Source organism: Tursiops truncatus, chromosome 14, assembly GCF_011762595.2.
Source record: "Tursiops truncatus isolate mTurTru1 chromosome 14, mTurTru1.mat.Y, whole genome shotgun sequence".
In the NCBI taxonomy this organism is placed as follows: Eukaryota; Metazoa; Chordata; class Mammalia; order Artiodactyla; family Delphinidae; genus Tursiops; species Tursiops truncatus.
The window spans coordinates 14,478,032-14,503,207 of record NC_047047.1 but is presented as its reverse complement, the minus strand read 5'-3'; the positions used below and the strand labels follow the sequence as shown (position 1 = coordinate 14,503,207).

General features: G+C 40.2%; 1 protein-coding gene across 1 annotated transcript in view; it reads left to right on the top strand.

The window, feature by feature from the left end:
• The window catches only part of KCMF1 (potassium channel modulatory factor 1), a 75,496-nt gene extending 52,382 nt beyond the window's left edge, over positions 1-23,114 (top strand). Inside the window, exons 6-9 of the mRNA XM_073791756.1 lie at positions 10,405-10,506; positions 13,433-13,607; positions 16,817-17,099; positions 21,009-23,114. Coding sequence (XP_073647857.1) covers positions 10,405-10,506; positions 13,433-13,607; positions 16,817-17,099; positions 21,009-21,270 — 822 coding nt within the window. The 3' untranslated portion in view covers positions 21,271-23,114. The remainder of the gene's footprint in view (positions 1-10,404; positions 10,507-13,432; positions 13,608-16,816; positions 17,100-21,008) is intronic.
• The last annotated feature ends 2,062 nt before the right edge of the window (positions 23,115-25,176 follow it).

Below are 25,176 nucleotides of genomic sequence, written 5' to 3'. Positions count from 1 at the left end.
ATGAAGGATTTGTTGAGGAAGTGGTAAGAATGTGGAAGAAATACGGTGGGAAAGCTTTGAACATAAAAACATTAAGCATGACTCCTGAAATTTTTCTTAAATCTTACATTTGAGGTGACTTGCACTGCAGCTAATTAGAAAGCCTTCAGGGATTTTTGTTGTTGTTTTTAAATGAAATGTAGCTTTACCTCTAATTAATGATATGTAATTAATCTTTCACTTCCTTGTTTAATAAATCTCTTGCAATTTATATTAAGAACATTATGCTTTAAAAAGTAAAAGTACTTTTGTTCACCAACATTTTCTTCTCACTTCTAGAAATCTGTGTTGCAGTATACTACTCCGTTCATAATTGCATCAGTTCTCTAGCATTCCCTGCTGGAAGCTTTTTGCTTTCTATTTTTCATTTGGTTTTACTCTTTGGTTTCTTTCCTCTCCAAAAAGGGGAGGTTAGGGCAATCTCCAGCTTTTAGGTTTTCATACATGTAAGTGATACAGTCCCTCCTTTTTTTTTCTCTTTTAATTGTGTTAGTTTGTTCATTTTTATTTTCCTAGGGATACATCCGTATAAGTTTCTGAACTTGGCACAAGGTTATTCATAATATCATCTTATTATATTGTCGATGTCTACACTATCTGACTCTTTCTCATTTCTTTTTTGGTTTGTTTTTTTTTACCTTTTTTCTTTTTTTAATTAATTTTTATTGGAGTATAGTTGCTTTACAGTGTTGTGTTACTTTCTACTGTACAGCAAAGTGAATCATCTTGCACTTTGGGGAACCTCAGAACACTATTGTCACATCCCTCCCTTTTTAATGAAGACCTAGATATGTTTGTAACAAATTGAGTTTAATTTTGAAATAGCATGGTTGTATTGTGTTCTATTTACACTGATTTGATAAGAAGTAAAAACCAAGAAGAAAGAATTACTTTAGAAATTTTTCACAATCTGACTATATAATTTTATTCTTATGGAGAAACATGATGACATAAAAGGACTTTTAAATTTGTTTTTAATGAGTCAGAATAATCTGTTTTAGCTGATAATTTTTTTAATATTTAGACGGTTGTTTGTCAATTAAAAGGAGCCATAGAACACAGAATAGAAATTATCATCATTGTGGCGTTTTGTGTATAAACAGATGCATTTGATACCTAAATTCAACAAGCAGGAAAATATAAGATCTAATATACTGCAAACCAAAATAATGTGACAGGTATGGTTTATACATGAGGGCTATGAAAGGTTGCATATCTTTAAATTGTGTATAGGACTTTTAAATTTTGACCATCAAAATAGTATCTGTATTTCATTGAAAGACCATTTTAATATGTAGATATATAGAGCTAACTTCCCAACACAGGTATTTCCTTATTAGGAACAATAATAGTGGAGTGAACCACAATTTTTACAAATCTTCTAATCTAATCTTGTACATTTTCTTAAATATTATAATTACCTATTTACTCTTATAATCAGGTAATCAAGAAAAGTAAGCATTTAAAAGCCAAATACACATTTTTTTTTTAAATAGGCTTTGATTGACTGTTACTACTTGCATTCTTCTTCTTCAAAGAATGCAGTTGGATGCTGTCTGCTTTTCTGTGAACTAACAATGGTATTTTGTTTAATAATAGTGGAGGAATACATAAAACTGCCGTTGCTACAGGCAACCATATAGCTACTACTCATTTGCATTTAGCTAGAGAGATTATAGAAGACCAGGATTTGGTACTTTTACCATTTGTGCTTTTCATTACTTTTGACTCAGAACACTTTCTTTTTTATAAATCACTTTTTTACTATCTTTAGTATTTAGCTATCTTTGCACATTTTTAATAATAGTTATTTTGAGCATATTTACTTGTTTAAAATCGGATAGTAATACTTTTGATTTTAAGGGTGATACAGCCATTGGTTTCCCAGTAGATTCTTGAGTTGATAGCACAGAAGGAAATGATAGGAGACACGTTGGGCATTCCAGATTGTTCTAGGATAATTCAGTTTATGTGTGTGTCCTGATATTTTAAAAGATATTTCTATAAGAGATCAGTTCCTTAAGGTGATGTGAAAACCAGGAGGGGAATCATTTAGAATATTATGAAAATGAGGTAATAAAAGCTTTTCCAAGAAGGTGTTGTGCCTGGTATTTCAGAGTATATTGTTATCCTGGGTAGGGTTTTCATTGCTCTGTACTTCCCTCTGTGTTGAAGTAAACTCCTGTAGGGGAAGGTGAGTAGGCAGTTTTCAGAATGGGAAGAACACCCAGTGTGAAGGGGAGTGCTGGGTAAGAGCAGCAGGTGTAGAGACATTCACTTTGAGTTCTTTTTTTCTTTGGCCACTGGTTTGGTTTCTTCTTTGTCCTGTGAAATACTGGCTTGTCTAGTTCAGTGTCTGGACAGCTAATTTCAAGTCAGTGCATAGAAGTGGGGCCTCTTCTTGCAGGGCTTGCAGAAAGATTTGTAGGGAAGGGGGTATAAATTAAAGATGGGACCTCTCTGGCAACTATTGGAAAATTATAAGGTAGCTCAGTAGTCCTTTAAACACTTTTCAGCCTTGTCTCTTCTCCTGGTATCCCTTTCTTCCCCATCGTGCCCCTCAGGTTAAAAAAAGAAAAACTGGTTAAGAAAATTATTTGAAGACGCCAGTCTCGGTCTTCATAGCTGAGGTTATTTTTTTCTAGGAAATCCGACCAAACTCAGCCTCACTTGACAAACTTGTAATGCTCTTGAGGAGAGAGCATACAAAGCTTCTGTCATTGCCAGACACTCAACTCGTAAACAACATAAACCCACTAACTTACGTGGAGTCATTTGTGACTTTTCACTAAAACTGTTGCTGGCTTTGGGCTCCGCCTCCCTGTGCCTGTCTCCCTGCAGCTCGCAGGTGCTTACGGACACACTATGCAACAAGAGGTGCCCGTTTCCTTTTCTTTCTCTAGGTCTACAGGGGAAATAGATAGCTTACCCCAGGATAGGTGGAAACAGTGAAGCTTACACTGCAGTTCTTCTTCTCAGTACTCGTGGATATGAGTGCTCATATTCAGAGTGAACTGTGAACAGGATAAAGAAATGCGAGCGCCCTGACCCCTTTGGAGTTATTTTTCATTGTGGCTAAATTATGTTTTTTCAAGTGTTATGAATTTCCAGGACATCAGTATACACATGTAATTTAAATCTATATCCAAGAAACATGTTTAAAACCAAAACTTTATTTATTTAGTACTCTTAAATCATATATAAAAATGTAAGGAAAACTGAAATTTTTGTATTTAACAAAAACTCCCTAACATTCTAAATGCTGCTCTTGGGAAGCAGGTGACAGTTCCAACCTCAGCATTAAAATGGGGAGAATGGAACTGAGGAGAAAAATAAATTCAATATGAAGTAGCTTATACTTAATTATAAGTTAATTTGAGTGTTCCACTGCAACAGCAGAAAATTAGACTATAATCGAGTTGAACATTGTGATCACTCGGGTCTTGAAAGAACCTATATCTGTATTGACAAAACAGATGGCTAAGGTGCATGTAGCTACAATTTAGATGGTTCTAGAGAAGGCCCAAAATGAGTTTGTTGACCATGTAGCATAGATTTTCCACTAGTGCTTTTTGTATGTCCTCAAAGCAAAACTTCACTCTGGTCTTATTTTCATTATATCTGCAGATTTTATAAGATAAACTACTTTTAATTACTCAAGAGATCCAAAAATCTGGAGTTATCAGTTAGCCTTAGCAGTTGTTAATTCAGTAGAATGTCAACTCTCTTTTTTTAGTATGAGGATTAAAATATAATGCATGTGAGGGGTTTTGTATGTCATGGCTTTAAATTATAATAGCTCCTTTGGGTCACCACCTTTCAGTAAAAGAAACTTTGTTAAAAACACCCCCATTGAATTGCAGTTGATCAGAAAATCTGCCTTACAGAACAAGCCCGTGGTATTTCTAGAGCTGAATTTGAGTTCCTCAAAAGGAGAGACACAAATTGTGCCCCAGATTGTACCTAAGATTTACTCAGTAAATACTTAATGAATTAGTTAATCCATAGTAACAAAATTATACAGTATGGCAAATTTAACCAGTCAGAACTTTAAGTTTACCAGCTTACCTGGACTTCACAGCATAAGTCCTTTAACTTACAGAAATTAGGACACAGTTGTAAAGAGCAGCACAAGAGAAGGTATGCTTATCGCACTTCCAGAAGTTGCCCTTATCTTAAACGACACTCACAAGGCTTTACTTAAATGTTTTTATTTGAATTTATTACATAGTCTACATAAATATCGTAAAAAAGGAAGACCCCAACTTTAAAAAGAGGCTATTTTTGTAAATGTCCTTTGGACACCTGGTTTGGAGCTCAGAGCACAGTAAGCACATAAGTTGCCAGAACACATCATGTAGTGAACTTGGGTTTCAGAGCTAGCTTGGGAAAACCTAGGTAACCTTATACTAGAAAATTAGTATAGTATCAAACAACACAGGAAAATTATTTGGCTTGAAATTATGTTCTTGTGTTATTATTGGGGAAAAACAGCACATTCACATAAGGATGAAGAAATAATCAGAGCTTTTCTGAAGACAGTAGAGCTATGGCAGTGGGCAGGTTCTTCACTGCATTTTAATTTTGCTTCAGAACTTATAACTCTTCAGATACAAGGCTGTTACTTTTAATCTTTTCAACCACGATTAACTTCATAACTTGACTCACAGCTGTAATAAAGGAATGAGGAATGGAAAAGGGGGAAGGAGTTTTGAAGTAATGACCGGACAAAAAACAGGGAAACAAAGGAGGATGGGGGCTGCAGAAGGGCTAGGGTGTGAGAGAAAGTGTGGGTGCCTGAGAAGAAATTAACTGAGGTGTTAGCTGTGATGGAGGAAATGGGTCAGGGTGGGGCACAACATTTACTTTGCCCTCAGACGGATGACATCAGAAGAAAGGCTGTTCTGGGTCATGCCTGGGTCAGTTATTAAGGACAGCTTAGGGAAACATTTGCTGGTCTTTCTCAAGACTTCATATATTCCTAACTTCTCAATGTGTCTCTCCAACTATGAACCAGGAGCGTTACATCTAATATGTCAAGTGTGAAGTAGTGCTTTCCGAAGTCATCAGATTCTTGGAGTAAAGCACGATGGCTGTCAGCATAATAAATTTAAAACATGGCCTCTACCCACACAGACTTTATAGCATGTCTAAAAACCAAACTAGCTCTTTTGACACAATTGGAGAAAAACGCAAGGAGTCAGGGCTTTGTGACTTGAGGTAGGCCTTGAAAAATGGGTGTTACTTCAAAAAGTGGACAGAATGGAAGGAATGGTATTACTCGAGGGAAGAGACATGAACCAAGATGCAGTGTTAGAAAGAACACAGGAGGTGGAAAGGATGGTAAGGCATTGATTTTTGTGTGAAGTAGTGGGAAAACTGAATCAGCCAAATGAAGCCAGATAGTAGAGAACCTTTAAAGCCAGAATATTTGTCCACTTGGTTTGGTGGACAATAAAGAGAAGTGTTTGCCCCTGTACAGAGGAGAGACATTTTCTCTACCATCATGGCACCTAGGCTCTCATTTGGGAAGGGAAGGATGGTAGGGTTTGAGTGATTCTGTAGTTCTTTTGAAATGGGATGAACTTAATCATAATGATTATGTGGATGAACATGGATCAAAAAAGGGTAGAGGGGCTTCCCTGGTGGCGCAGTGGTTGAGAGTCTGCCTGCCGATGCAGGGGACGTGGGTTCGTGCCCCGGTCCAGGAAGATCCCACATGCCGCGGAGCGGCTGGGCCCGTGAGCCATGGCCGCTGAGCCTGTGCTCCGCAACGGGAGAGGCCACGACAGTGAGAGGCCCGTGTACCGCAAAAAAAAAAAAAAAAGGGTAGCAATTACAAAGAAGCTTTTGCTGCCTGTTATAAGACCATGATCATCAGAGAAGTGATGCCTCAGACATTTGGTATCACCAGAAAGTAACAATAGAAGATGATGTAAGGAAATCACAGCTTTGGAACATGTATTCTCAAAAGGAAAATGTTTCTCATGGGTGTAAAATTAGATCGAAGAAATAAATGAGCTTATCAGGTTTGTGATCCAGAAACCTAGTCGAGAAATGCCGATTGCCAGGGCAGTTATTTCACTTAGGGTGTTTGCTGTGAGAAGAAGCGTGGTGTCCCAGAATCTGAGTTCAAGGGCAGTTTCAAGTGGTCTGAGAAGATGATGCATCGAAGTGGATCCTCCTCATGGTGAAGAGCCTACCTCGCTCCCCAGCAGCTGCTGAACGAATTTGGTGAAAGACCAGTCTCTCCATAATGCTGCAGTCTAGCTTCAGTGAAGGCCAGGTTGTATGCTGGATCGGATAGGCCGTTTTTAAAATGCGTTTTTCTGTAGCAGTGAACAAAATGGGCAAGAAGTGTATTACGAAGCCTATCCAAAAAAAGGAGGGAGAGAGAGAGAGGTAAAGAACTCACCACATCACAGGAACTTAAATCCTCCTCTTGTTGTTTTAAAGCACTGTACAGTAGCCAGACAGAATGCCACCTGGAGAGGGTTTTCGAGCTCAAGAAAGAAGCTGGGGGAAATCCGAACTTGCTTTAGACTGGTTGATAATTATATGGGGCGCTTTGCTTTTAGATTTCTTTTTTAATGTAGTAGCCTGTCACAGGGAAAAAGGTTTTGTAAATTCAGTAGTGACTTAGCATTTACATGTTGAATAGTAACTTCAGAAGGTATGTTCTAGACATTGGTCACACAGGTGACCACCGGTGTTAAGAATCTGTACTGACTGGTTACTCACTGGCAATCATGCACTGGGAACATGTGGAAAAATGGAAACTCCATTATGTTTTTGGCCTGGGGTCTCACCCCAGTACATGGGTAACGGCTTCCAAAGGTGCTACAGGTAAAAAGCAGGACTGACGGTGACCCTCAGTGGCAGGATGACGCAGAAGGGGAAGACTCGAGCAACAGCAAAGATTGCTAAGACTGAGAATAGCAAGGACATTTGTGAATAAGCTTGTGGGGGAGGGGTAGCTAATGACAACATTTGGTGTTTCATACAACAGGGTAAGTATTATTTTTCAGTACCTTTGTATATTCAAGCAGTATTTACCAAACTTTCTAATTATAAAGTAACTGGGACCCTTGTCAAAATACAGATTCTCAAACCCAGAATCACTTTCTAGGCAGGAGTCTAGGAAACTATTTTTTTATATATATATTTTTTATTTTATTTTTTATACAGCAGGTTCTTATTAGTTATCTGTTTTATACATATTGGTGTATACATGTCAATCCCAATCTCCCAGTTCATCCCACCGCTACCACTCCCCCCCCCGCCGCTTTCCCCCCTTGGTGTCCATACGTTTGTAGGAAACTATATTTTTAACAAATGCTCCAGATGAATTATATCCTTAGCACATTTAGGAAGCACTGACTTAAGCCAATTCAGTAAGCCTTAACGTTGACAAATTGTTGTAATTTTTTTAATTTTTTATTTTATTGAAATATAGTTGATTTACAGTGTTGTGTTGTCATAATTTTAAGCTAATGTGTTAGCTTAAAATTAATGGAATTTTCTTGTTCAGGTGATAGATATTTCTATATCATGTGGCGGTAGAAGTATGATAAATACTAATGTTGACAGGCTCATAATTTTAAGGTTAATAGCTTATCCTTTGTGTGGAATTTGCCTGTCCTGTAAAAGGTATTAGGTACCATCTCGGGGAAGTAAAGACACACTCAGAGCTAAGCTGCATTTGTGCTCCTGGGTGCAGGGTGGCGTCTGTCTCTATTCCCACCTCTTCTTTGTTTCTCCTGCCCCACTTTGCTCTTCTTTTTCTCCCTTCCTCTTGTTCTCTCAATTATCTCTCAGAAGGTACAACCTTGATTTACCAAAGTTTTTATTCTAAAACATGAGTTAGCTTGCTAAGTATAAAATGTAAAAACTTGTAAGGTGACCGGGCCTCCAGTTCCATCAGCACTTAGTTTTCCCTTCCAGGTCTTCATCTGAATTAGCTTCATGTGGCCCCAAGTGTCACAGCATCTTCCACTTGGTTCTAATCTAGCCTCTTGATCTTTGTGTGCCAGCTGCCAAACTAGGTGGTCCTCCTACCCCAGTAGTTCCTTATCCTTGGTAATACTTTATCCCTAGTTACTAGAGAAGTGTTTGCTTTTGTTATTTCTCTCTAAGTGAAGCAGTCTGAATACCTTCATCCTGCCTTATCCCGATAGTGAAATATAAAAGATTTTGAATTACAGAACTGAAATTAATATACAATATTGAAGGATCCTGATTTTCCTTCTATTTTACATCAAAGGTGATTTTCTAGTTTGTAGGAGATTATCAGTCCTATTAGGACATTCTTAGTATGTTTGGTATCTGTACTTTCCCATTCTGTCTTCCTTCCAGGAATGCATGTTCTCAAGGAGACTTTCCTCATCTAAGTTCACTTATATGCATCCTCACAGTACTGCAACTTCTGTAGCTATCTTTGTGCAGTTCAAGTTATAAATAGATAACCACCTTTTGGTGGTTATTTTCTCTTTGGATAAAAATCTCATACATGCAACTGGAGGTTGTTTCTGCTTCTCCAAACATTGTCAATCTTTTTCGTTTTAGCAAATCTGGTCACAGTTCCCAAACAAGAAAGAAATCACACTGTCCTGCATTTCTCAAAGAGTTTACAATCTAGCTAGACAAGACAGAAACATGTGAAAAGTAAAATAAGTATATCAGACTCTACCCCACAGTGTCACAGCACAGGAGTGGTACAGACAGTAAAACCCAAGTTCCTGGTAAGGAGAGAGTTGATAATCTGTACACTTGTAAACAGATCCAATTGCTTTTCTCTCTGGCACCAAAAAAAAGAAAAAAAAAAAAGTTTCTAGCATCTTCTGAAAAAACACAGGCATAGCTATCTACTTCTTTCATTTGCCTCACAAGTATGTCCCATTGTGACCTCCCTAATTCTTTTGCACAGTCTTGCTTAAGTGTTATTTTTCTTGAGCAACTTTAGGTTTTCTTGAGGATATTTCTCAGAGTCCTGAGGCAGATAATCAGGACAGCTGACTGTTTGCACATTAAGGGGAACCTAGGATCACATCAGAGTCCGGGAGCTTCTGCTTTCTAGTCATTAGAGATAGGGATTTGTGTTCGCTTAGACTCTAGGAATCAGAGTGATTTGTTTTCCCCTCCGTATCCCGGTATTGTCCTTCCAGGTCTCGCCTTTTTCCTGCTGCCTCATCTCCAGTGCCGCTCTCCTCTCCCACTTGCTGTGAGCCGGCAGTAAGGTCAACCAGATGCCCAGTTTTACTCCAGGTGAAAGAACTTAGGCACAGGACACATGTATTGGCAAGATGAATCCTACCCTCAGCTCTCCCGTCCCTGGAGGGGCACAAGCTGAGACCTTTCTTTGTCCGAGTCCTGTGGCTCCCTTTGGTTGTGTCCTTTGCTGATATCAGACCTTTCTTCTTGGTTCTGTTCTTTCAGGTTGAAGTTCTTCATACTTCAAGGCTTGGCTACCACTCTTAGGCCATCATCTGTCCAGTTGGATTTCTGGAAGAGTAAGGGGCTTTCCCCTGAAAGTTGTGCATTCTTCCTGTCCTTCCCTCTCCTGCCTCCTATTTCACCACTTCTGTTGAAACTGCTGTTTCAGAAACCACATTCCCAACCTGTCAAGCCTCCTCTGCCTGTGGACACGTTATTTTATTTCTTCTTTCTCCTCTGTCCCTTGCCCTCAGGCCCACAGCGAAGTTGTCTTCTACTCCTTGACCTGCTCTGATCACAAGCTTTTGTCCTACCTCCCATCCTTCTGGGAAGTAAAGTTCTAAAAATGGTCTCTCATACCCACTCGCCACCTTGGAAGTCCCATTCATGAATCGATAGAGCATATTTGCATATTATCAGTAGTCATTGTCTGTCTTACCATACCACATTCAAAGTACTTAAGTTCGTGCAGTTGTGTTTTTAGTGAGAGCCTTGCTGTCTTGTTTGGCTGTTGGCCCTCAAGTCTAGCTTACTTTAGGGAAGCTTATGTCTCAGCCTTTACCGGTAAGACCGGACTTAGACATGAATGTGCACTAAATAGCACACTAACAAACTCTTTTTATCGAAACTGTGTTACTAGACCATGCAGATGAATTGGCCAGGCTGTTGGAAGTCGTTGCCAGAGCTCAGATTTGACCTGTGTGTTTAGAATTATCTGTCTGAGCCTGACAGACGTCTGCTTCGGTGGAGTCACAGCACTGATGCCTGTGGTTCTTGTTCAGCCTCCGCAGCTGTTCACTAGTTCAGGATCTGCTTTGTTTTTGCCTGGTTAAAACCTGGTCAAGGTAAAATGTATAGTAAAGTATTCATCCGGAAACATGTCTGATCAGTGTTCATCTGTAAGTAAACCTGCTTTCTTTCCTTTCATTTCAGATTTGTCCAATATGTGCGGCATTGCCTGGAGGCGATCCTAATCATGTCACGGATGACTTTGCAGCTCATCTTACACTTGAACACAGAGCCCCTAGAGATTTAATATCCTTTCGAGAGGCAACAGGGGGAAACGCTGTTTGTAACATTTATCATTTCGATGAATTTTAAGGACGGCATCCCCAAAGAGGAAAACTAACCTCCAGACTATCTTAGTTGATTTAACCTTTTCCTAAGAGTGACTCAGTGTTAAGGTGCAATTTCTTATTTCTCTTTTTCTGTGCTATGACTGTTATATTAATCATGCTCAGTAAGTGAAAGTTCCCTTGCTCGTCATCTTTAGTTCGTTACCATCAGATTTTTTTTAAGACAATTTGACCAGGTTATAAGTCTTCAGGAGGGTGTTTTCATACGAAAGAGGAAAATGCTAATCCAAATTAAAATCTCGTTCATTAACTATACGGAGGATGTATTTGCTTGCCACCCCTGTTCTCTGTTGCCTCACCCTGTTACAGGCTGGATGGTGGGCAAGTGTGCGTCGTGGGGCTCCCTTCCCTTTTGGAGTTTCCTTCTCCAGAGAGAGCCATTTCCTGCCCAGTCTCTGAGTAGGATAGCATAAGGTCAGGTCCAGCTCTAAATTCCTTTCCCACTTTCATTTCTGCTTCCCCTCCCAAACCAATCTCATGACAGTTCCTGACAGTATTCCCTAATAATCTCCAAGAGATTACTGGCCCCCCAGAGTAAGTTAATTTTGTAGACTCGGTGCTTCTGGTTTCAAGTTATGAATTGTTTTTCTGAAACTATCACCTATTAACGTAGGGTTCTGTTCTCATGTAAAGGTTTTAATGTTCGCTGCAATTTGAAGCAATTCAAGAGCTAATCACAACCTTTCTCCCTGCCAGACTTCATTCTGATTCCTTTGCTTGCCTCCTTGCAGTCATAATTCAAGCTTAGACTTATTTGAGGAAGAAACTGGTCTGGTGGTTTTCTTGTCCTATAGGTCCCATCCCTTGCTCACAATTCCTAATTTTCTAATTAGAAATATGGCCCTTTAGAGTTAGGGGAAGATAAGTGGAAACTAATGGAAAGAAAAAGATATCGACCCATCCTGAGAAGTTAGAATATCAGCCTGGACTGAGCCAGTCTAGGACAAGTACTGAAAGAGGAACCCACTCTTCCTCTCTCCTAAATGCAGGGGACACTAAAAGCAAAGTGAAGAAAGCGGTGCTTGCTTGTTTTTGTTTTTGTTTTTTTCCAAGAGAATATGAAAATCCAAATAGGCCAAGAATACTTTAGCCTTAGGGTCACTTCTCATTTTGTATAAAAGAATCCTATAACGATACCCAGAGTTATGCTTGATCCCTGCTTCACTCCATCTTCATGGAGAAGCTGGGCAAATAACTTAAAACCGTGCTGTTACCCTGCACTTTTTCAGCAAGTTCAAGGGCCTCTAGTGAAATTAGTATCCATTCAGTAGAATGTCCCGTATCATCTACATGCATTTTTGTAAGATTTTTATGAGTCTTTCATTACCAAGAAAAGATTAACTTATGCAAAATATAAGAATAAGAGAAGTCATGTGTTGCATGTTAGATTACTAACAAGTATTATCATTAAGTTCTGGAAAGCAAAATGTTGGCATAGCCGTTTTCCTGGAAGCATAACTGATTTCTCAGGTACTTCAGGTGCTGCTGTGGTAATTTTGTTTGACATGAGGGAGTGACTTGTTTCTAAGCCTCTTAAGCACCCAAACTTCTTTTTTTTTTTAACTACTTTGATGGAACTCCTCCTAAAGTGCACTTTTTACACTTTTTAAAAGCAGAGTGTGATGATCACAACATTGCTTTCTGCAGAACCCAAGCCACCGTCATACCACCATGAAACAGTGCATTATGGTGGCGCCTGAGGGCTTCCTGGAGCCGCCACCCACCCTGTCCCCACGTGACTCCTGAACCATCAGCTGAAAAAGCTGGGAAGTCAACACAAAAATTAATCTGTATTATATAGCTGTCTGTTGGCTGCTTTGTTTCTTTTTTTTTTTTTTAATTTTTGTTAGAGTATGCTTGATTTAGAGTGTTGTGTTAGTTTCTGCTGTACAGCAAAGTGAATCAGTTACACATATACATACATCCACTCTTTTTTAGATTCTTTTCCCATATATTGGCTGCTTTGAAAGAAGATCTCCCCTGCTACAATAGCTAGTTCACCCAGTCGCCCTCCCCACCCTCTTTGCACACTCACACTCACCTGTGTGGAGGCAACACAGTGTTGTCTTCACGAGTTTCGGCAGCTTTTCGCTCCTCAGGACCTTCTTCAGTGTAACTCACACGCAGGTGCGTAAGATGGTCGAGGCTGCTGGAACTTCGACTTCTTGAGAAATGTGCTGTTACTCCCTCTGTGTCCACCTGTACAGGAAATTCAAATCTGGTTTTCTGCTTAGCAGCAGCATTGGAAGAAACAAAAAAACTTGACAGATTAAAACTAATAGCCAGAAGGAGTCTTTTACTCCTGAATTTGAATTATTTATACTGTTCGGTTCTCATTACAGATGGTCATTGAGATTTGATTAGCCTGCATATTGGCACAGTTCTCACCAAATATAAAAAATTGCTGGTTATTATTTGTGGTTACTTCAGTATGAACGTATATGGAATTCAATACTGAGTTGAGGGTAAGAGAATGTCTCACCCTGGGTGTCTGACCAGGCAGTGCCTCTCACCTCGTTTGGCAGTGTTAGGAGGGAACTTCTTCCCACCTGGAGAAACTTTTTTCTCTTTGAAAACACACACACATGCACAACATACACACACAGTATACACATACTCACATGTTGCTTTATATTTGAGTGTCTTTTTTTAGAGTTAATAGCCCTCATAGATATAGTTGTACCATTTGTATTCTAAATGAAATGTGCTATTTTAAAATGCTTATCATTTGGGAAATCTGCATGTCTATCTTGCAAGGACTCGAGTGATTTTTTTTTTTTTCTTTCTCTGAAATACTTCAGTTTTTTCCTTAACTTTGGAGTTATGATGAATCGAGTGGCGTTCGACATGTACGTAGAATGTTTCACCCTGGCCGGGGATTGGGAGGTCCTCGTGCACGTAGATCAAACATGCACTTTACTAGCAGTTCTACTGGTGGACTTTCTTCTTCTCAGAGTTCATATTCTCCAAGCAATAGGGAAGCCATGGATCCTATAGCTGGTAAGTTAGTTTCACATTAATAAAGGAAATGGCTGGGGATGGTGGAGCTCCCTTTAAAAATTTTTGGTAGGATTTGTATTCTTAGTCTCTTATCACACGCCACATGTTCCTTTACAAAATTCCTCTAAATTTTATAAGTATAAAATATGTTTAAAGTAGACCACATAAAGTAGTTCATATTATTTTGGCATTTCTTTAAGTACTTAGAGGTATAAGAGAATAAGGAACAGTCAGTGTTCTATTTGTGGCCTCCAGTGAAACCCAAGAAAGTCATAGAAGATGTCAGAGTTGAAAGACCTGCAGAATTTCATGGCTCAGCCTCCACAAGCACACAGATAAGAAAATTAATTGACAGGACTAAAGAATTAAGCTCTTCTCATGGAAGAAAGTCAAGTAGGAGTGTCTTGTCCTTGCCTTGATTTGAGAACTATATTATTGTGGAACATTCATGTTTTAATAGCTTGGGAAAATCTTACTTTAAAAAACATTTGGGGGCTTCCATGGTGGCGCAGTGGTTAAGAATCCACCTGCCGGACTTCCCTGATGGCGCAGTGGTTGAGAGTCCGCCTGCCGATGCAGGGGACACGGGTTCATGCCCCGGTCCGGGAGGATCCCACATGCCACAGAGCGGCTGGCCGTGGTCGCTAAGCCTGCGCATCCGGAGCCTGCGCTCCGCAACGGGAGAGGCCACAGCGGTGAGAGGCCCGCGTACCGCAAAAAAAAAAAAAAGAACAATCCACCTGCCAATGCAGGGGACACGGGTTTGAGCCCTGGTCTGGGAAGATCCCACATGCCGCAGAGAAACTAAGCCCGTGCGCCACAACTACTGAGCCTGCGCTCTAGAGCCCGCGAGCCACAACTGCTGAGCCCACGTGCCACAACTACTGAAGCCCATGCGCCTAGAGCCCGTGCTCCACAAGAGAAGCCACCGCAGTAAGAAGCCCACACACCACAACGAAGAGTAGCCCCCGCTCGCCACAACCAGAGAAAACCCGTGTGCAGCAACGAAAAACCAACACAGCCAAAAATAAATAAATTTGTTATTTAAAAAAAAAAAAAACATTTGGGGCTTCCCTGGTGGCGCAGGGGGACACAGGTTTGAGCCCTGGTCCGGGAAGATCCCACATGCCACGGAGCAACTAAGCCCGTGTGCCGCAACTACTGACCCACGAGCCACAACTACTGAAGCCCGTGTGCTTAGAGCCCGTGCTCCACAACAAGAGAAGCCACTGCAATGAGAAGCCCACGCACCGCAGTGAGGAGTAGCCCCAGCTTGACGCAACTAGAGAAAGCCCGCGCACAACAACAAACACCCAATGCAGCCATAAATAAATAAATAGGAAAAAATTATTTAAAAGAAACAACAACAACATTTGAACATGTAGTTCATAGCCAAGTCACCGGTCTCATGCACGGCCAACCTGGGAAGCCAGCAGCAAAACACAAGGTTTGACAGTCAAAATGTCAGAAGTCACTGTAGGCTGAGACCCTGAAAGACACAGTAAGCACTGGCAGGCAGTAAGAGTCCAGGGAGCCTGTACAAGTCCGAAATGTGTACGTACAGTGGAACGCATACCTGAAATGCAGCTGAGTATACATCCGTCATTGAAAGTAGGAACAGTGTTATTCATAAAATCTTCCTGAAAATGTGAGGTATTCAGTGTAAAATCGTTTTTTTTTACTTTTTTTTTTAATAGATTTATTTATTTATTTTTGGCTGCGTTGGGTCTTCGTTCCTGTGCACGGGCTTTCTCTAGTTGCGGCGAGCAGGGGCTACTCTTCGTTGAGGTGCTTGTCACCTCAAGGCTTCTCCTTTCAGTGGCTTCTCTTGTTGTCAAGCATGGGCTCTAGGTGTGCGGGCTTCAGTAGTTGTGTCACGTTGGCTTCAGTAGTTGTGGCTCGCGGGCTCTAGAGCACAGGCTTAGTAGTTGTGGTGAACGGGCTTAGTTGCTCCGCGGCATGTGGGATCTTCCTAGACCAGGGCTCAAACCCGTGTCCCCTGCATTGGCAGGCGGATTCTTAACCACTGCGCCACCAGGGAAGCCAGTGTAAAATCTTAATTTCAAATGTGCTTTGGGCATTTGGATGTGCAGTAAGCCCCAAAAAACTGAGTTTTGGGAATTTTAAAAAATACTTCTTCATCTAAAAGGATATTTACCTGCTGTCTTTGGTAGCAGGCTCTAAAAGTTAATGTGATTTCTGGGGGCAAAATTCACAGTTGAGACACTTTCTCCATTCAGTTTTTTTCTGTCAGTGAAAATTAGTTTATGTTAGTGATGGACTATGTGAAAGAATGGTGTTAAGAGCCCCTGGAATAAAACAGCAGTGAGCAATACGGCAGAAATTGCCCTGGAAACGAATTTTAATGGTGAAGAGCTTTGCCAGCCTAGTAGTGTTGAAAGGGCAAATCATCAAATCCATGCAAGCCAGATAGACCCTCCACGTGGGAGAAGGCAACTACTGCACCTCACTTAGATGACAAGGCAGGGACAGAGAGCCACCTGGCTTCTGATGAGCACAGCCTTGTCCAAACAAGAGCGTCTTAATAGGCTGTACAGTCAGGAGCTAATCAGCTTCACTGGGCATCACCGGTGGTCCTCACTGCAGTGGTGTTCTGGGGCTCTCAAACAGCAGTACCAGAAGGTTCCAGAGAAAGAAGGCAGAGGCAAGTGTACAACCGTCACAGTTAGAAATGATGCAGGTCTCTTGGATTTAATTCTGAGAGTCATTCAATCATTAAATAAATGTTTGAGTGCCTACTATGTGTCAGGTGCTGTTCTAAGAACCAGGCATATCGTAAACAGTAGACTTGATCCGTGCCTTCATGGGGCTCACGTTGAGAGGGTTTGTGTTGTGTTTGGACCAGCAGATGAGCCACCTTAGCCTACTAAGATACTAAGAGAAAGTGTAACTGAATCAGCCCATTATGCAGACAACTTAAAAAACAATTTGCTATGTTTTGCTTAAGAATAATTGTATGTGAGCTAGTATTCATATGTATTTGCATTTCCCATACACAACACATACACAACTCTTGCCTCTAGGAGGCATCCTAAAAGGTATTAAGCTCCAAGCTGGAACTGTGTGGTGCCACAGGTTACCTTCCTGTTGACGATCATTTTTAATGTTCCTCTGGTAAAAGAATGATCTGTAGCATTTTGTTTTCCTCATATTGAAGTAGACATTAATGTCTTCATTTCCATTGGCAGAGCTTTTATCCCAGTTATCAGGAGTGAGACGTTCTGCAGGAGGACAGCTTAATTCCTCTGGCCCTTCAGCTTCTCAGTTACAACAACTGCAGATGCAGCTGCAGCTAGAACGGCAGCACGCCCAGGCAGCACGGCAACAACTGGAGACTGCACGCAACGCAACCCGACGTACTAACACAAGCAGTGTCACCACTACAATCACACAATCCACAGCAACAACCAACACAGCTAACACAGAAAGCAGTCAGCAAACTATCCAGAATTCCCAGTTTCTTTTAACAAGGTAGTTTATTTATTAATGTAACTTTGAGAAGTAGTATTTTATTAGCACCGCGCAGCCTGAGATGACCTTTTCTCTTTTGTGCTTATATGTGTTCTTAAAGACTCGGCCTTTGATCAAACCATTAAAACTCACAGATCTCTAATCAAAACTGTATATTCAGTATTTCCTTAAAAATATGAAAAATAGTTTATTTTAGATAAACTAGGAATGCTGATGGTCTTGTTCTGACGGTGTGTCATCATCTGATATGAATTTCTTTTCCCATGTTGCCCATAAAATGTAAACATCATGTCATTACATATATGGGACATACTAGGTACATTTATTGTCATAATTAACTTTGCTGTCTTTTTATTGCCAGTTTCAGTCTGCTGTGAAATATCCAAAAGTACAAGAGAAGATTTTATAATGTGGTGGTTTTCTCCTGAGACTTTCTAAAGCAGTGGAATTTAAATTTTTGTGGTTAGCGTACACAAAATAACTATTTAAAAAAAATGGTTCACCACAGTGTAAAAAATACTTAGTACACACGGTAAATGGCTCTGCTGGATGGAGTAGAGTTCTTATTTGCTTCTGAAAACTACCATTAGCAACCAAATATGTTCCTCTGCTGAGACCTCGTAGGCATTTTATGTGACTTTTAAAAATAAAAGAATTTTAGAAAGAGCAGCAATGAGTAGGCTCAGCAGATAAAGAACCTGGACTAATTTGGACTTTTAATGGAATAGAGAGGAATATAAAGTTAAAAACTGTGACACGAAGAAGAAAATTAGTGTAATATATCATTTATCTCCAAAAAGTAATGTGTGTGACAACTAGATGTTAGAAGAAAACACTATTTCTGTGTATATTTCTTTTATCTCATACTTTTAAACATCTCTGTTAGTACAGTGGCACATGTGTATAGTTGTAAATAACATATTGTTGATGCAGAATAAAAACTGTTTGCACATCTCTGCAAATAGGACCCCTGTCAAGAGCCCCAGCTTTTACTAGTTTGGACCTTAGGCAAGTCACTTCACTTCTCCAGACCTCAGTTTTATAATATCCCATGAGTTCTGCCGCATTAGAATGAGAATTGTTTTGAGGATGAAATGGAGTACAGGTATGTGTATGGTCTGGCTCAGTATCTGGCGTGTAATAAAAGCCAGTTAATGGTACTTATTATCATTTGGTATGGATCTAAGGAGGAAGTTTCAAGTGGAAATTTTACCTTTGTATTATCTCTGCAAAGTGAGTAACTGTGCCTGATTGATTATCACCAGAAAATGTGGCTTCAACGTAGAGAAAGCACAGAGCCACAGATCTAGGTACCTACCTCAGAAAGGAGCCCTACCAGTGTGTGTGTCTGCTGAGGGTTCGCTGGCCTGGGGGGTGGAATGAATGTCTTGCCCCACTGCCCTTTGGAAAATACATCTTCCCACCTTTGTTCCACTCTGGTTTTTTGTTTTTGTTTTTTGAGCTCCAGACTCAGTGAGCTTGATCTGGGACTTTTCTCTATGTAGTTATTCTAGACCAGACAGCCAGCAACCAGGGCACAGTATGGGTGGCCTCTGAGTGCTTCCCTTGGATTCTGGTTGTAGCTTCTGGAAGGCCCCCCTTCTGTCATCTGATAGTTAGTTGCATAGTACCTTGCAATTTGTAGACCACTTTCTACATCTTTCATTGTGTCATTAGATCCTGACTCATATAGTTTACCTAAGGCAATATTTCCCAAAAAATATTCCCTGGAACTTTATATATTCTAAGAAATATAAATAGTTATTTATGTTCGTTTTTTTCCTGATGAATAAGTTTGGGCAAAACTAACTAACAAATAGTTTATTTACTCTTGGGCGTCTCAGAACTTCAAATACATTAACATGTGTGCTGAGAGTCTTCAAGGCTGGGAGAGGGCCTGCGATGTTTCCAAGGGGAAATCCCTGTCCCTGGCCACACAGCTGTCATGTGATATGTGTGGGGCTCCAGCCTCGTCTTTGGTCTCTTTGACCAGGGGCAATTCCTGTTCCTGTTGCCTTGGAACTGATGGTGGGACACAGTTTCTTTGGGATCCAAAAATGGTTGACCTTTTAGAAAGCAGTTGTGTAAGTGCCTATGTCAGATTCCAGTCTCTTGGTAATGGTGCCAACTAGTTTGGCTAACTCCGGTTTGAAGCTCCTTACAAGCTTTGCAGTTACTTCTAGATCCCAAATGAAGTTTGGCCATCAAGACGTCTAGTCCTAGTACCGATTTTATCTACCCCCCTCAGGAGTGAAACATTTTCTCAGTTATTTCCTAAAAATGAAAACAGTAATACTAGAATTACATGCTCTCCGAAGGTTTGGGGGCCTCAGCCTGTATGTTTCTAGTTTGCCTGCTTGCTGTGTAGGTAGTTTTCTATGCATCCTTTCTCTTTCTAATAGGTTTGACTTTAGTTTGTTTTTCTTTTTAAGGCCTTTTCCAAAACTAAGGATGTGGAATGTACTTCACTTCTTAGCACTTTCAGAGTTTTTGATTGAGAATATGTAGCCTATTGCTCAATCTCCTGTTTCATTAGATACTCTCTTACATTCTTAATTTGGTTTTAATCATAAATGTCATCAGTCATTTCCTTTCAATGTGGATTTAATGGCTTTTATGTAGTTACCTTCCAGATCCTTTTGTGTTCTTTCAGTTCTTAAATTTAGATCTTTTGTTTTCTAAGCCATGGATCTAATCATTGAGTGGTTTTGAACTTGATGGCTGTGAGATTTTTGAGCACGTCACTTAACCTCTTCTGTTTCTTCTGCCTATAAGTTGATAATAATGAGACCTAACTCGTAGGAGTTAAAAGAGATAATCCATACAAAAAGCCCTTAGAGCAGAGCCCATGGTGAGTGCCCAGTATGCCTCCTCCATGGCTGCTTTGGGATGCCCCCGTGCCTTCCAGCGTCGGTGGGACAGCAGGGAACAGGTGCGGGGTGTAGACGAGCGTGGGCTCCAGGTGCACCTGGCTTCGCCGGGAGGAGCACCTGTCACGCGTGCCTACTGAACCTCCTTTCACTGTCACCATCTTCTCCCTGTTTGTTACTTTTCTTGATCCCAGTGCTCCAACCAGCTTCCCTTTCTTTCTTTGCCACTAAAAATGTAGAGAAATAAAATTAGCACTGAAACTAAGCAGAATTTTGCATAAGTCACTTAACAGGTTAGTAATAAAAATTCAGCTCTTGACAGCCGTCCAGTCTCTGTGCAAACGAACCAGGTTTCCCAACATGACACAGGTCTCATAAGTGCCTGTTGTCAGGTGAGCATACTGGGCCGTTAAACCTTGGGTCAGACCTGTTACACAGTCCTTGGTAGAAGCGTAGGTGCGCACATGCTCGTGCGTGCGTGTGTGTGAGTGTGTGTGTTTGCCCTCTCAGTCTTCTGGACATATCGTCATTTCAGGAAGAATTAGATGGAAATAATAGAGAAAAGCCAAGAGAACTTGTAGGATTTTTTTCGGTTGACTGTTCTAATCACTGCACATTTTGTTTTTGTGACCAGGGTTGGTACTTTTCCTCTTTTTACTACCCACTGGTAAAATTTTGGTTGGGGAAATCACTACTTCCCCAGGTATCTAATCTGGTAGAAATTTTGTTTTCCTTAGGAAATTTTTCACCACAGTTTTCTCTAAAGGGAGTATGAGAAGTGTAAATGTATTTTTTCTCATTGAATCTAATTAAAGCATAGACTTGCACCTCGGGGTAACAGTATTGCTGTTACAAGTGTGGGGAATTCATCTCAACATAATTAACGAGGTAAATTAGAGCAAGGTGTTCCATTAATACGTCTCAGATTCCGAGTTTTGCCGCCTGTGAAGCTTGTACAGAGTAGGACATTGTAGAAGTTGACCACGACATTGTTCATTGACTCTTTACCAATAAGCTCTTTTCTTTTTAATTTACACAGGTTGAATGATCCTAAAATGTCTGAAACAGAGCGCCAGTCCATGGAAAGTGAGCGCGCAGACCGCAGCCTGTTTGTCCAAGAGCTCCTTCTGTCCACTTTAGTTCGTGAAGAGAGCTCGTCCTCAGACGAGGATGAACGGGGGGAGATGGCAGATTTTGGTGCTATGGGCTGTGTAGATATTATGCCTTTAGATGTTGCTTTAGAAAACCTAAATTTAAAAGAGAGTAATAAAGGAAATGAGCCTCCACCACCTCCTCTTTGATGACATCCCAATTCGCAGACAATGTCCTCTGTGCTGTATTTGCCAATGAAAGTGGACAACAGCTATCTTGGGTTTGTTTGGTGATTGTAATTTCAGGTCTGTCACTCTGTTACATTGTGTACATTCAACAGGAAGAGAGAAGATATATATGATAATCATTTCCACTTAACTAATTTTTACTTCTAGCAGGTAAATGTAGGTAGCAGTGCAGGGGTGATCTCTGCTTCCTGTACCTTGACATGCAAAAGGCTCTCCTAATACTCCACATTCAAACTGAAGAGGAAAATTGAAATCTCTAATGAAGCTGCTGTGTGTATTTATGAATATTAATGAATAAAAACTGCTTGGATGGTTTACCTTAACTACTGCATGAGGTTTTTTGCAGCGTGCATGAGTTTTAGTGACCTTGTTATTTAAAAAACTTAAATACAAGGAGTAAAACTTAAAAATAAAAGCCCAAAGCTTTCCCAAACATTATTCAATGGTTACGCAACAAAAGGGTTACTTGACAAAGTAGCTTTTGAATAATGTCTGCCTGAATCACCTTTCTTTGTGTGCCTCTACGCACAAGCCAGCTCTGCAGTGGAACCTGGGGTCGTAGCCGGTGTCGCGCTCCGCCCTGTGTGACTGTCCTGTCGCCCTGTTAGTCATCTTACCGTGTGGAGCTCAGCCTGTCTAACTCATCCATAGAAGACACACCAGTACAGCTACTGTGGGAATCTGCTGCAGGCGTCTGTGTGCCCTGAAAACAAATCCTGTTCTACTTGTTTAAACTTTTTACTTTCTGTGGTTGTTTAAATTTTTTTTCAATTGTTAAATATGTTTTATTCAGGTGTAGATGAATTTCATTTATTCACTGTTCAACAAAGTTAACCTGAATTATGTTGTCTTTGTTTTTGAAAATCTCACATTCTCAATCATACTTTGCATTATTTATGTATTTGCTTCATAGTTTGCTGAGACAGATCAGTATCAGGGGAGCTTTGAGGATTTGCCTTCCCAGACTTTGTCAATATATTACAACCAAATTCTTAATGCTAATTTTAGCACCTTTTATTTATTGGGTTTTTTTCAGCATAAAAAGCAAAGCCTTTTAATTGAATCATGCCACCTATATGCCTATATTATTAATCCTATGTGTAAAAAAAAAAAAAAATGTACAACTCTTTTGGGTTTGTTTTGGGGTTTGGAGGGGCCGGGATATTTTTTATTTTCTGTTTCAGTTTTTGTGCATAGACTTTTCACAATAGCTCCAAGGCAGGGACAGTGGGTTTGGGGTTGGGGGGCAGTTTTTGGAATGTAAATTTAGGACTTTTAAAAAAGGTGCGCACAGCTTCTGATAAATTTATAACTAGACTTAACCTAATCATGTCTTGTTCCAGTGCTCTCTCCTCTGAGCCCTTTCCTCCGTCTCCCCTCTTCCGCTGTAGTCCTTTCCTTCCCCGTCTGTGTTTCTCTGTTTCTTCAACACAAGCGTACAGACTCAAGCACCCTCCGGTGTTTTCCCGAGAACTGTGAAGTCCATGCTCATCCAGATGTATCCAAAAAAGATGTCACCCCACATTTCTAAAAAACTGTTGCTTCTCCTTCTCTGAAACTTCAAACTCCAACGATTTCCAAGTATCCTAGCTTTGTTTTCTTTAGTTTCTGTGATGGAAAATGTTTTAAAGGAAAATTTTACACCAGGCTTCTGGTTATGCTAGAAGTCCAGTCCAGTAGGATTTTTTTTTTTTTTTCAGTTGGTTGTTGAGACGTTTCAAAAACCAGTTCTCAAGCTGTGGTCTTTTCACACACATCTTCTGCACATACGTCACACATTTCAATAAAGCATTTTCAAGACTGTTGACCACTTGGATTTCTTTGGTGTTGGTGAATTAGCCTAACCATCATTCAGAGATTGTATATCTCTAATCTAGTCTTTTGGTTTGTCTGTGGTTGTGGGGGGGGGGGGTTGTTTGTTTGTTTCATGCTAGACTTGAAGGTCCTGATTTTGTGTGAACGCATTACTTCGGATGTGAGAGATAGAAATTGCCAATTCTTTGCTTTCCCTTTACTGCACACGTTCTGGGAAAATGTAAGATCCTTCCTTTTTTAACGTGGTTTGAGGGAACAGCTGTAAGTCCAGTCAGGGCAGTTTTATTGAGATGATCAGTTTGACACTTCAGAAGACCTAAAGGTTTATAAGATTCCATCTCAGAATACTGTATATTAATCATTTTTTACCAGATATTTTACAAATACCTCACCTCATCCTGTATGTAATCAATAATAATGTATTAGGGTAGAAAGACACAGATTATCAATATAAAAAATATATTTAAGCCCTTCAAATTCTTGTGTCCTTTTTCTTTAGTTTCTGAATTAACATCATATTACTGGGATTATTGAATAAAAATAATTGCAAAGACGGTGATGTAGAGGAGAGAGAATCACTATACCATTGTTTATTTTGGCTACAGCTTCACCTTTCTAAGGACCAGACCCTGAGTTTTGAGAGGTTTTTGTTTTGTTGAGTTTTGAGTGTCTAGGCTGTACGTTTGTTAAGTGTTCTGCAGTGCTTCTCTTCACTTACTGTGAGGAAATAATTTAAATCTGCTCAAGGTGTTCTGGAAGAAGTTTAATGTCATGACTCACAGAGAAACCACCCCCCACCCCACCCAAAAAAAAAAAAAGCTAGTGAAGGGGAAGACCTACAGGGAATGTTTGAAACTGTATTTGTTTCTATTTCTGTATAATTTATGGACTAGAATATGCTGTGTCTTAAGAATCCCAAAGTATCAGTAATTCCTGCTAAACTGTAACTGTGTAGGGGTTTGTGGGCTTCCCACTCCTGGATAGTTAATCATGGAGAACAATGGAATTTTGGAATTTCAAATAGTAGAACCTACCGCATGACTTTCTCAGATTGTTTTTCGTTCCTTTAGTTTTCTAAAATACTTCCGCTCTTTTGAACAAATAGAAATGCCTGTGCTTTTATGGCCATTGTCATAAGATACAATTTCTGTGATTGGCTACAGTGAAATATTTGGATTTGTATTTAGATTGTATTGGTCTTTGTTTTCTTTTTTAACCCACAGAGTTGGAGCTAGGTTTGTTACGCAGTAGATTATTTCATTTATAATTAGACTCAGGCAATAGAAGAGAAGGTCCCTCTCCCTGTGACCCACAAAGAAATGTAGTTTAGGATAGCGGATTACGTCATTAGAATAACAGAAGCAACACAAAAATCCATCCATCCCATTCAATTTGAATTTCGATAATGTACAAAGAGATTTTATAATACTAACCCTGTTGTATTTTTTCTGGTCTGTGGGCCACAGTTAAAAACAAAAAACAGGTAAGGAGTTTAAAGAGTTCTCTTGACGGCCCCTCACAGCAAGTATTCCATTTCCCTTGTGTATTTTACTCCATGGCTCTTGGGAGGAAAGGTGGTCAAGAGGAAAGATAGTGGAAGGAGGTGCTCGGTGAAGAGGGCTCTTCTGAATGAGGTCCCTGCCACTGAAGGTGTCTGGTAAAGAATAGGAAAGTCTGCTGTAACTGGAGTCTGATGATCAGTACAGCCCTGTGAAACAGCAGTGTGTAACAAACTATCCAAGTGGGTGCTGAAGGCTCTTTGACACATGTATCAGTTTTGTAGCAAAGAGCCCCACATCAGTGTTCATATATGCGAGGTCTGCCGTTTCTCCCTTATTTGCAGGCACAGTTTTGGAGGCACATGCAAAATTGATTTCATGTGCAGGAATAAGTAAAATGCTATGTATGAAATTTTCCCAGAATTATATGCTGAAGTTGTGATGTCTGGCACAAAGGTCTTGCTTTTCCATGCTTATTTTATCTATTTGGTGGGGGGGAGGGCATGCTGCACAGCTCATGGGATCTTAGTTCCCCAAATAGGGACTGAACCTG